This window comes from Hermetia illucens, chromosome 1 (genome assembly GCF_905115235.1).
Source record: "Hermetia illucens chromosome 1, iHerIll2.2.curated.20191125, whole genome shotgun sequence".
Classification (NCBI taxonomy): domain Eukaryota; kingdom Metazoa; phylum Arthropoda; class Insecta; order Diptera; family Stratiomyidae; genus Hermetia; species Hermetia illucens.
The window spans coordinates 215,181,263-215,194,054 of record NC_051849.1 but is presented as its reverse complement, the minus strand read 5'-3'; the positions used below and the strand labels follow the sequence as shown (position 1 = coordinate 215,194,054).

Below are 12,792 nucleotides of genomic sequence, written 5' to 3'. Positions count from 1 at the left end.
AGAATACCAATTTAGACGAAATAATTCGGCGAAGCTAAGATAACAATCTTACGAGGTGGAGGAGGTGCCAAGTTACAAATAGTGAATGGGTCTCCAGTATATCCAGCCAAGCATGTGCACGTTGGCGTATGATTGATGACGTTACAAACCGCTGCGAAACCACATGATCCAGGACAAGGATCGGTACATTTCTCTCTGATGCAGGCCTTGTTACTAGGACATTCCGCGTTTATTGTACATTCTGGTCGACAATTTGGTGGGGCACCGATGTAAGTTGGCAAGCAAGAACATGATGGGGCTCCATTTATGTTTCGGCATTCGGCATTTTGTCCACATGGCGAAGGAATACAAGGGTCATGGTATTCTTCCTGAATGACAGGAGGTGGCGGAGCTAGGGTAAGGAAATTATGTTGAGTTTAGGTAGTCCTTTGGGATGTACAGTGACTTCAGTTGATCTAGAAAACTTACGAGGTATTGGATAACAACGAGTGAATGCATCTCCAGTAAAGCCTGGATTACAAGAGCATAACGGACTGTGATTTCGGACGTGGCATTGAGCATTTGTTCCACAAGTTCCAGGGCAAGGATCAACACATTTGTGGTTGACACAGGCTTTGTCGTAGGCACATTCACTACTGATGGTGCACTCTGGTCTGCACGCTGGTGGACTTCCGATATAGTCCGGTAGACATGAACACACGGCTTGGTTGTTGATCTCCTTGCATTGACTGTTCGGTCCGCACGGGGACGGTTGACAAGGATTGACATACTCGTGAACGACAGCTGCGCAGAAAACATTAAAGGGTTGGTCTTATCATTGGAGTATTTGCAATTAAAGGTTTTGTTAGTGAACATGGGGTTACAAGGAAGTCAAGCCAGCTGGTTGCCAATTTCAAAAAAGGGAGAGCAAGGACCAGCTGCCTTGGTTTGAGGGTACTGAGGGGGCTGGGACTTATCTGAACAGGATTTTCATAAAGTTGTTGGTTTTAGATACATTTGTTTGTCAATTTTGAATCTTCAATCCTCTTCAGAGAAAAAAAAAGTTATTGGTTGCAGGGAAATATCTTACGTTGTGGCGGGAGGTTACAGAATCGGTATGGATCTCCGGTATATCCTGGAATACATGTACACGACGGCAAGTGGTTGTTAACATGACATTCAGCATTCTGTCCACAGGTTCCTGGGCAAGGATTTTTGCATTTGTTTTGAACACATGCCTTATCCGACGGACAATCCGAGTTCAGCACGCATTCAGGTCGACATCCTTCGTATGGATTTCCAAAGTATTCCGGCAAACATTGACATGATCCTGCGCTACCTTGTTCTTTGCAAATGGCATTCACACCGCATGGACTTGGGTTGCATGGATTTATGTATTCTGGTATTGGATCTTGTTGAATACTGCAATATGTGAATGGATCGCCGGTGTATCCCACGAGGCAAATACACATCGGGGTATGACTGATGACCCGGCATTCAGCATTAGATCCACACAGTCCTGGGCAAGGATCTTTGCACTTTTGGTTGATGCAAGCTAAGTGACTCGCACACTCAGAGCTAGTTACACATTCAGGACGACAATTCGGAGGATTTCCTATGAATTCAGCCAGGCAAGAACAGGATGGACTGTCTCCGATTACGCGACATTCTGAATTTGGTCCACATGGTGATGGTTGGCATGGATTTTGCGGAACCACATCTTGAACTGGTTGAACTAAACAGGATATAGTATGGTTAGAGGCGTGCAATTTTCCGATAGAATGAATCAATTTACTTATAGGTGAACAACTGACGAATGGGTTGCCAGAGTATCTGTCTGGGCAAGTGCAGAATGGATTATGGTTGACCACAGTACACCGAGCATTGTGACCGCAGGTTCCTGGACAAGGATCTCGGCATTTTTGGTTAAGGCAGGCTTGATTGAGTGGGCACTCAGAGTTTGTTGTACATTCAGGTCTACAGTTCGGTGGGCTTCCAATGAATCCTTGTATGCAGGAGCATACGGCCTGTTGGTTTATCTCTCGGCACTGACTGTTAGGTCCGCACGGTGACGGCTGACAAGGGTTTTGGATAACGGGCGCTGAAAAAGGTACGGTTTTATATTGGACTATTCCCAGCTGTGATCGGAGTATCTTACGAGGAATTGGACTGCACTGGACAAATGCGTTACCAGACATTCCATCGGGGCATCTACACATCGGTACGTGATTGATGACATCACAAATTGCATTAGGAGCACAAGTTCCCGGGCATGGATCAACGCATTTGTTGCGGATACACGCTCGGTTTCTCGGGCAATCTGAATTGAGGATGCATTCCGGTCTACAGCCAGCGTAAGGATCGCCTTGGTATTCTGGAATGCATGTACAAACTCCGTCACGGCAGACAGCATTCGGTCCGCAGGGAGATGGATTGCAAGGGTCGTCCTTAACTGGTTCCGCTAGATTGAGGTAATCATATAGACGATTTATAAATATTGCAGGGGTACTCAGCGAACAGCTGCGACCAAATCTGATTGACCAAGTGACCTCAGTTTCAACCCAATCAAAGTAAGTTTTAAATTTTCCTTCAACCTTGGTCAATCAGGATCACAGGTGTTCGTGAAAATGTTTTGGGTGCAGAATCCTTACGTGGTGGCAGTGGTGCAATTTTACATAAAGTGAATGGATCTCCAGTGTATCCAGCGGGACAAGTACATGTAGGGGTGTGGTTTATGACGTTGCAAATAGCATCTAATCCGCAAGAGCCAGGGCATGGATCTGTACACTTCTCTCTGATGCAGGCCTTATTACTTGGACATTCAGCGTTTATTGTACACTCCGGTCGACAATTTGGTGGCGATCCAATGTAGGTTGCTAAGCATGAACAAGACGGTGAACCGTTGATATCACGGCACTCAGAATACGGTCCACATGGTGAAGGTATGCACGGGTTGCGATATTCTTCATGAACAACGGGTGGTGGGGGAGCTTTAAAAGGAGAGGTCATAGAATAGTATGTAGGGGTCATAAACTTCTTCAACTCTTTAACTTACGAGGAATAGGGTAGCATCTACTGAATGCATCTCCGGTATAACCATGAATGCAAGAGCAGAGCGGACTATGGTTATGTACCCTACACTCGGCGTTAGTTCCACAGGTTCCTGGACAGGGATCTTTACATTTTTGATTGATGCAAGCTTTGTCGTAAGGACATTCGCTACTAAGAACACATTCAGGTCGACAGGCGGGCGGAGAGCCAATGTACTCGGGGAGGCATGAACAAACGGCTTGTTCATTAACCTCGCGACATTGACTGTTAGGACCACAAGGTGATGGTTGACATGGGTTCACGTATTCATGGACAACAGCTAAAATGAGAGTAATCGCGTAAGGGGTTGAGTTTTTCGTATGTCATATAATAAGGTCATCCTAAAAATCAAGGTTAAAGTCAGTTGCGGCCAAGGTCTGGTCAAAAATTGGTTATCACATAAACTACAAACTAAAATATTCAACTGGATTATCTTACGTTGTTGCGGCAAATTACAGAATCGATATGGATCTCCGGTATAACCAGCGAAGCAATTACAGGTCGGCAAATGGTTGACCACGTGACATTCGGCGTTTTGACCACACGTTCCCGGGCAAGGATCCTTGCATTTATTCTGAACGCATGCCTTATTTGAAGGGCAATCAGAATTCAAGATACATTCCGGTCGGCATCCTTCATAAGGATTTCCGAAATACTCAGGCAAACACTGACAAGATCCCGCGCCATTTTGTTCCCTACAAATAGCATTTGCTCCACATGGGCTAGGATTGCATGGGTTAATATGTTCCGGTTCAGGGTCTCGTTGGATGTTGCAATAGGTGAATGGATCACCGGTATATCCTGCACTGCATATACATATCGGGGTATGGCTGACAACACGGCATTCCGCGTTGGTTCCGCATAGTCCCGGACAAGGGTCTTTACATTTCTGATTAATACAGGCCAAATGGCTTGGACACTCAGAGCTTGTGACACACTCGGGTTTGCAGTTTGGTGGTGATCCTGTGAAATCGGCGAGACATGAGCAAGACGGGGAGTCTCCCACGACGCGACACTCAGAATTCGGTCCACATGGTGATGGCTGACATGGGTTTTGCGGTATAACATCCTTCATTGGTTCGACTACGAGAGAAATCGTTAGGTTCTGTACGAAGATGGGACTCGGAAGTTGGTCTTACTTATTGGTGAACAACTGACAAACGGATTGCCAGTGTACCTCTCTGGACAACTGCAGAACGGATTATGATTGACAACAGTGCATTTGGCGTTTAATCCACAGGTTCCTGGGCAAGGATCTCGACATTTCTGGTTCAGACATGCCTGACTCAAGGGGCATTCAGCGTTCGATGTGCACTCTGGTCGACAATTGGGCGGACTTCCAATAAATCCTTGGATGCAAGAGCAGACAGCCTGTTGATTTACTTCGCGACATTGACTGTTTGGTCCACAAGGCGATGGATGGCAAGGATTTTGGACAACAGGCGCTATAACCACATTTTCATTGAAGTTATTCCGACAGATTTTTAACATTACAACAACTTACGAGGTACAGGAGAACACTGGATAAAGGCGTTTCCGGTCATTCCAACTGGACACCTGCACATTGGGATGTGATTGATGACATCACAAATAGCATTCGAAGCACAGGTACCAGGACATGGGTTTACACATTTATTTCGAATACAAGCCTTATCTCTTGGACAATCTGAGTTTAGAACACACTCTGGTCGGCATCCTACGTAAGGATCACCTTGGTACTCTGGTATGCAAGTGCAAACCCCAGCGTTGCAAACGGCGTTCGGGCCGCATGGTGATGGGTTGCAAGGATCGTCATGAACCGGCTCAGCTATTTGTAAAAATTAAAGGAGTTACTTAGACGCGAACACAAGATTTCACTAGCGGTTCTTACGAGGAGGTGGTAGTGCTGGATTGCAGCTAGTGAATGGATCTCCAGTGAAGCCTGCAGGGCATGTACAGCTTGGTGTATGGTTTATTACATTACAAATGGCTCCAACTCCGCATAACCCAGGGCATGGATCTTGGCATTTCTCTCGGATACAAGCCTTATTGCTTGGACATTCAGCATTGATTGTACATTCAGGACGACAGTTTGGTGGTGCTCCTATATACGTTGCCAGACAAGAGCATGATGGGCTACCATTGATATCACGACATTCTGAATTAGGTCCACATGGAGATGGTACGCATGGGTTTCGGTATTCCTCATGTTCGATTTGCGGTGCAGGGGCTACAATAGTTGAATAAAAGAAGTGTCAAAGGACTCTTGCCTACTACTCTAACAAAGAAGAATCTTACGAGGTATCGGGTAGCACCTAGTGAATGCGTCACCAGTGTATCCATGCCTGCAAGAACAGAGCGGACTGTGGTTGCGAACATGACATTCAGCGTTTTGTCCGCACGTTCCTGGGCAAGGATCTACACATTTCTGGTTCACACAGGCCTTATCGTAAGGACATTCAGAACTCAAGACGCATTCAGGTCGGCATGCTGGTGGGCTTCCTACGTATGTGGGAAGACAAGAGCATACAGCTTGACCGTTTACTTCTCTACATTGACTGTTAGGACCGCAGGGCGATGGTTGACAAGGATTGACATATTCGTGAACGACCGCTGTAAAAAAGAGGTTTTGGTAAGGTTGGGAAATTTTCAAGGAGACCTAAACTAAGGTTTAAGACTCCATATTTTCGTAAATGGGGACACAAAGTTCTTTAGATTCACTAAAATATAATCCTTACGTTGCGGTGGGATGCTGCACAGACGGTACGGGTCACCAGTATATCCTGTAATGCAGACACAAGACGGCAAATGGTTTACTACGTGGCATTCCGCGTTTTGACCACAGGTTCCTGGACATGGATCTTTGCATTTGTTCTGTATGCAGGCCTTGTTCGATGGACAATCTGAATTTAGAATACATTCCGGTCGACATCCTTCGTATGGGTTTCCAAAGTATTCAGGCAAACATTGACAAGATCCTGCACCATTTTGTTCTTTGCAAACGGCGTTTGGTCCGCAAGGATTTGGATTGCATGGATTGATACGTTCCGGTTCTGGATCTCGAAGGACACTACAATAGCTGAACGGATCACCTGTGTGTCCTGCAGCGCAGATACACATAGGGGTGTGACTAATGACGCGACATTCAGCGTTCGCTCCGCACAAGCCTGGGCAAGGATCTTTGCATTTCTGGTTGATACATGCCAGATGGCTAGAGCATTCAGAGCTTGTGATACATTCTGGTCTGCAATTAGGTGGGGATCCTATGAATTCGGCCAAACAAGAGCATGATGGCGAGTCTCCAATTGCGCGACATTCGGCATTCGGTCCACAAGGAGATGGTTGGCAAGGATTTTGCGGTATGACGTCTTGAACTGGTTGTACTGTGAGAAACTCGGTTATTACATAAATTTGTTGTTTGATGCTATTTGGTTACGTACTGATAGGAGAACAGCTGACAAATGGATTGCCAGAATATTTCTCTGGACAGCTACAGAATGGATTGTGATTAACAACGCTGCATTTGGCGTTTATTCCACAGGTTCCTGGGCAAGGATCTTTGCATTTTTGGTTGAGACAAGCCTTGTTCAGAGAGCATTCAGAGTTGGTGGTACATTCAGGCCTGCAGTTTGGTGGACTTCCTATGAACCCAACAATACATGAGCAAACGGCTTGCTGGTTGACCTCCCGACATTGGCTGTTTGGTCCGCAAGGGGATGGTTCGCAAGGTCTTGTAACGGCGGGTGCTGTAATGACTTCATTAGAAACGTGGTTCCTTCAAAACTTATAGCGAGGTCTTACGAGGTATAGGACTACATTGGACGAAAGCATTTCCTGACATTCCCGCCGGGCATCGGCACATCGGAACGTGGTTAATTACGTCGCATAAAGCATTCTGGCCACAAGTTCCAGGGCAAGGATCAACGCATTTATTGCGGATACATGCCTTGTCTCTTGAGCAGTCTGAGTTGAGTACGCATTCGGGTCGGCATTCTACATAAGGATTTCCTTGGTATTCGGCAATACAAGTGCAGACTCCATTGTTGCAGACAGCATTTGGACCACAGGGTGAAGGATTGCATGGGTCATCCTTAACAGGTTCCGCTGAGGATCAAATTATTTATTACGACTGGTTCATACCATTATTACTGGTAGATCTTACGTGGTGGCGGTGGTGCAGGACTACAAATCCTGAATGGATCCCCAGTATAACCAGCTGGGCATGTGCAAGTTGGAATATGATTAAGGACATTACAAATTGCTTCAAATCCACACGATCCTGGACAAGGATCGGCGCACTTCTGGTTTATGCAAGCTTGGTGACTAGGACATTCAGAATTAATTGTACACTCAGGTCGGCAGTTCGGTGGAGATCCTAGATAGGTGGGAAGGCAGGTACACGATGGTGAGCCGTTAATATCCCGACATTCTGAATTTGGTCCACAAGGTGATGGGACGCAAGGATTGCGGTACGGTTCGTGTTCGATTTGAGGTGGTGGTGGGGCTAAAATTTCAACAAATGTCAGCATTGGATTCCTTAAGGTAACAGGATGATTTGTCTTACGAGGAATGCGGTAGCAAGCACTAAAAGCGTCTCCTGTATAGCCAGGCCTACAGGAGCACAACGGGCTATGGTTTCTCACATGACATTCAGCATTTTGACCACAGGTTCCAGGGCAAGGATCAGCGCATTTTTGTTTGATACAGGCTTTGTCGAATGGACATTCACTGCTGATTACACACTCTGGTCGACAGCCTGGGGGCGTTCCTACATAGTCAGGCAGACATGAGCAGACTGCTTGGCTGTTGATTTCACGACATTGGCTGTTCGGTCCGCATGGTGATGGTTGGCAAGGATTAACGTATTCGTGTACGATCGCTAAGAGAATTTATATCGGTTTAATATTTGTTCTTTTTCCGAGAGTTTATTGGGGGGTGTAGTCAGATCAGGAGCAGGATTTTGGGGTTTTTGTTCAAAATTGTTATCGGAATCAAGCATGCTCCTGATCCCACTAAAACCGGGAATTTAGCAAGGACTATAGTGAAGGTTTAGCTTCCTATAGATGGAGATAAAAAATGTTTAAGGATGCTTTCATGTGTCTTACGTTGTTGTGGGAGGTTGCAGAATCTGTAAGGATCTCCGACATATCCTGGCAGACAGTTACATTGCGGCAGATGGTTCACGGCATGGCATTCAGCGTTTTGACCACACGTTCCTGGACAAGGATCCTTGCACTTGTTTTGTACGCAGGCCTTGTTCGAAGGACAATCGGAGTTCAAAATACATTCCGGTCGACATCCTTCATAAGGATTTCCAAAATATTCGGGAAGACATTGACACGATCCAGCTCCATTTTGTTCCCTACAAACAGCATTCGCTCCGCATGGGCTTGGGTTGCACGGGTTGATATGTTCAGGCTCTGGTTGTTGTTGTAGAATACATTGTGAGAATGGATCACCAGTAAATCCTGCCGTGCAAATGCACATCGGGGTGTGACTGAGAACACGGCATTCAGCATTGGCACCACATAGTCCAGGACATGGATCTTTGCATTTTTGATTGATGCATGCCAAATGGCTGGGACATTCTGAGCTAGTTACACATTCTGGTCGACAATTAGGCGGGGATCCTATGAACTCGACCAGGCATGAACAGGACGGACTATCACCAATAGGTTTGCATTCGGAGTTGGGTCCGCATGGGGATGGATGACAAGGATTCACCGGGATGACGTCATGTACTGGTTCCACTGTGTAAAAATTGTAGATCACTTAGTAGGGTTAGCACTTCCTTTAACTCTGGGTTTGTTTTACCTATAGGCTGGCATCGAATGAAAGGATTTCCTGTGTGGCGATCTGGACAGTTGCAGAATGGATTGTGATTCACAACTGTACATCTTGCATTGACACCACAAGTTCCTGGACATGGGTCACGACATTTCTGATTGAGACAAGCTTGACTTGGTGGACATTCTGAGTTCGTTGTACATTCTGGTCTACAATTTGGTGGGCTACCAATGTATCCTTGAATGCAAGAGCAGACGGCTTGTTCGTTGACTTCGCGACATTGACTATTCGGACCACATGGAGATGGATGACAAGGGTTCTGTACAACAGGAGCTGCAAAACCAAATGAACGATAGCAACTTGGTGATATTTTTCGCGCTTCAGATAATCTTACGTGGAACTGGGCTGCATTGAACGAAAGCATTTCCAGACATTCCTTCAGGACATCTACACATGGGTATGTGGTTAACTACATCACAAATAGCGTTGTGACCACACGTTCCTGGGCATGGATTGACGCATTTGTTTCGGATACAGGCTTTATCGCGAGGACAATCTGAATTCAAGGTACATTCCGGTCGGCAACCAGTGTAAGGATCACCATGATATTCAGCGATGCATGTGCAGACTCCGTTGTTGCATACAGCATTCGCGCCACATGGAGAGGGGTTGCAAGGATCATCATGAACAGGTTCCGCTGAAGTGAATAATGAGTCATTAAAGGCGGATTTTGGGTACGGCCAGTGAACATGGCGGCTTGAAGGATGTATTGAAATCTGTCAGAGGCTGATATAACAAAAATCATGGTACCGTAGGGGAAAATGACAGGAATTTCCCTTCTTCTTAGTAAAATCTTTTTAGCTTTCCAAGTACGATATTTCGGGAACCAGTTGTTCCCTTTGTCAGCACGTGATTCATTTGGAATTGTGGTCTCTATTGAGGTGAATATACTCGCATATCTCTGCTAAATTCAGAGGAGATAGAACTGGCCTCAATAGAACCTAACATTTCCGAAGAACTAACACTGGCGCAGGGAATAACTGGTTCCCGAAATACGGTATCCATGAAACCAAAAAAAAAAAATATTGTCATCGAGAAAGGAAACTTCTTTCATTTTCTTCCATTCAGTCTTGGAATTATGATCAGACATATGGAGTAGATGTCTGGCGTGAAAAGTTATGGTCAAACCACGAGAACCGCCTACAACTACCAGATTTCAAGCCATACGTATTCAAACAGCCATGCCAAAGGACTTTTTATTTTTTCCTACGTGGTGGTGGTGGTGCTGGATTGCAAATCGTGAATGGATCGCCGGTGTATCCAGCAGGGCAAGTACAAATCGGTGTGTGATTGAGAACGTTGCAGATGGCTCCAACCCCACATGATCCTGGACAAGGGTCCATGCATTTTTGTCGAATACAAGCTTGATGACTAGGACAATCCGAATTGACAGTACATTCAGGACGGCAATTTGGTGGAGATCCAAGGTAAGTTGGCAAGCAGGAGCACGATGGGGAACCGTTGATATCGCGACATTCTGCGTTCTGTCCGCAAGGCGAAGGAACGCAAGGGTTACGATATTCTTCCTTTTCTATGACCGGTGGTGGTGCTACAAAATAAAACCGATTATGAACGGATTTCGATGAAATTCCAGTTTTTTCGAGGCTTACGAGGTATGGGGTAGCATCTTGTGAATGCATCGCCCGTGAAACCGATCTTGCAGGAACACAATGGGCTGTGGTTTCGTACTCGACATTCGGCATTTGAACCACATGACCCGGGGCAAGGATCGACGCACTTCTGATTGACACAAGCTTTGTCGTAAGGACATTCAGAGCTGATGACGCATTCTGGTCGGCATGAAGGCGGGCTTCCAATGTATGTTGGTAGACATGAACAGACAGCTTGGTTATTTAACTCCCTACATTGGCTATTGGGTCCACATGGGCTGGGCTGACATGGATTGGTAGGTTCTTGTAAGACCGCTGTGGGGGAAATGAGGGGGATTATGATCTGTCCTGGTTAATGGAACCTCGATCTGGAGGGAGAGAATCCTTCCAGAACAAAGTTCTCTTTTCGAGGTATTTTGGCAATGAGGTTTCTATTTATCCTTACGTTGTGGTGGCGGTGGACTGCAAACTCTGTACGGATCGCCGGTATATCCCACGATGCAGTTGCAAGATGGTAGGTGATTCACGACATAACATTCGGCATTTTGGCCACACGTTCCAGGGCATGGATCGCGGCATTTATTATTTACGCAGGCTTTATGTGACGGACAATCGGAGTTCAGAATACATTCTGGTCGGCAACCTTCATATGGATTTCCAAAGTGTTCGGGTATGCATTGACAGGATCCGGCTCCATGCTGTTCTCTACAAATAGCGTTTGCGCCGCACGGGCTTGGGTTGCAAGGGTCGATATATTCCGGTTCAGGATCCCTTAGTACCAGACACTGAGTGAATGGATCGCCTGTGTAGCCTACGCTACATAGGCATGTCGGTGTGTGGCTTATTACACGGCATTCTGCATTTGCTCCACACAACCCAGGACATGGGTCCTTGCATTTCTGATTGATACAGGCCAAATGGCTGGCGCATTCAGAGCTGGTTACACATTCTGGTCGACAATTGGGTGGTGATCCTGTGAAATCTGGAAGGCATGAGCATGATGGGGTGTCTCCTATTGGCTTGCATTGCGAGTTGGGACCACAAGGTGATGGATGACAAGGGTTTGCAGGTACAACATCATGAACAGGTTCAACTGTTGATTGGATGGTGTTACAATTTCGGCATAAAAATTGAGCAGAGTAAGATGTGGTTTTACCTATCGGAGTACAACTTGCGAATGGGTTTCCGGTATACCTCTCGCGGCAGGTGCAGAACGGATTGTGATTAACAACTGAGCAAAGAGCGTTAAGGCCACATGTACCAGGGCAAGGATCCCTGCATTTTTGGTTAACACAAGCCTGGCTTGGTGGACATTCGGAGTTCGATGTACATTCTGGCCTACAATCCGGTGGACTTCCTACGAAACCTTGAATACATGAACACACGGCCTGTTGATTCACTTCGCGGCATTGACTGTTTGGACCGCATGGCGATGGATGGCATGGGTTTCGAATGACCGGTCCTAAAATATGTTTTGTAAGTTCGATTTCTTGGGGAATTTCTTCGTGGTTAGGTACGAGTTGCACTGGACAATCGTAACTACCCCGAGGAGGTTAATTGTTTGGTGCATTTACTTGGTACTGGACTGCATTGGATGAAAGCTGATCCTGACATTCCTTCTGGGCATCGACACATAGGGATGTGATTCAGAACCTCACAGATGGCATTGAAACCACATGTTCCAGGGCAAGGATCAACGCATTTGCTGCGGATACATGCCCGGTCACGTGGACAATCTGAGTTCAAAATACATTCCGGTCGACATCCTGTGTAAGGATCACCATGGTATTCTGCTATGCATGTGCAGATGCCGTTTGAGCATTGCGCGTTTGATCCACATGGTGAAGGATTGCAAGGGTCATCATAGACTGGTTCAGCTGTACACATATGAATGGGTTTGGTTAGAAGGTTTTCCTTGGGGTGAACAGTTTGGTGGACTTACGAGGTGGTGGAGGTGCAGGTCGACATTGTGTGAATGGATCACCGACGTAATTTTCAGGACAGGTACATGTTGGAGTGTGGTTGATAACGTTACACAACGCGTTGAGGCCGCAAGATCCAGGGCAAGGGTCAATACATTTTTGACGAATGCAGGCTTTGTTGCTGGAGCACTCCGCGCTAATGGTACATTCCGGTCGGCAATTCGGTGGGGCTCCAATATATTCAGGTAGACATGAGCAAGATGGTGCTCCATTCACTTGGCGACATTGGGCATTTGGTCCGCAAGGCGAAGGGGAGCAAGGATCGTGGTATTCTTCCTGAACAATAACCGGTGGTGGAGCTAAGA

At 46.3% G+C, this 12,792-nt stretch overlaps 1 protein-coding gene across 14 annotated transcripts in view; it reads right to left on the bottom strand.

The window, feature by feature from the left end:
* LOC119655867 overlaps positions 1–12,792 on the bottom strand; it is a 290,524-nt gene that overhangs the window by 36,460 nt on the left and 241,272 nt on the right. For 12 of the 14 annotated variants that reach the window (XM_038061994.1, XM_038062020.1, XM_038062035.1 and 9 more), the window contains 26 exons: positions 12,448–12,786; positions 12,080–12,382; positions 11,662–11,967; positions 10,951–11,598; positions 10,506–10,820; positions 10,106–10,444; positions 9,230–9,532; positions 8,863–9,168; positions 8,154–8,798; positions 7,613–7,927; positions 7,211–7,552; positions 6,850–7,152; positions 6,489–6,794; positions 5,787–6,431; positions 5,347–5,661; positions 4,940–5,278; positions 4,574–4,876; positions 4,209–4,514; positions 3,508–4,152; positions 3,035–3,349; positions 2,631–2,969; positions 2,138–2,440; positions 1,775–2,080; positions 1,070–1,714; positions 469–783; positions 53–391 (listed from right to left, as the gene is read on the bottom strand). In XM_038061994.1, the coding sequence (XP_037917922.1) occupies positions 53–391; positions 469–783; positions 1,070–1,714; positions 1,775–2,080; positions 2,138–2,440; positions 2,631–2,969; positions 3,035–3,349; positions 3,508–4,152; positions 4,209–4,514; positions 4,574–4,876; positions 4,940–5,278; positions 5,347–5,661; positions 5,787–6,431; positions 6,489–6,794; positions 6,850–7,152; positions 7,211–7,552; positions 7,613–7,927; positions 8,154–8,798; positions 8,863–9,168; positions 9,230–9,532; positions 10,106–10,444; positions 10,506–10,820; positions 10,951–11,598; positions 11,662–11,967; positions 12,080–12,382; positions 12,448–12,786 (9,885 nt within the window). The remainder of the gene's footprint in view (positions 1–52; positions 392–468; positions 784–1,069; positions 1,715–1,774; positions 2,081–2,137; positions 2,441–2,630; positions 2,970–3,034; positions 3,350–3,507; positions 4,153–4,208; positions 4,515–4,573; positions 4,877–4,939; positions 5,279–5,346; positions 5,662–5,786; positions 6,432–6,488; positions 6,795–6,849; positions 7,153–7,210; positions 7,553–7,612; positions 7,928–8,153; positions 8,799–8,862; positions 9,169–9,229; positions 9,533–10,105; positions 10,445–10,505; positions 10,821–10,950; positions 11,599–11,661; positions 11,968–12,079; positions 12,383–12,447; positions 12,787–12,792) is intronic. The other 2 variants (XM_038062070.1, XM_038062077.1) reach the window with 2 other exon arrangements.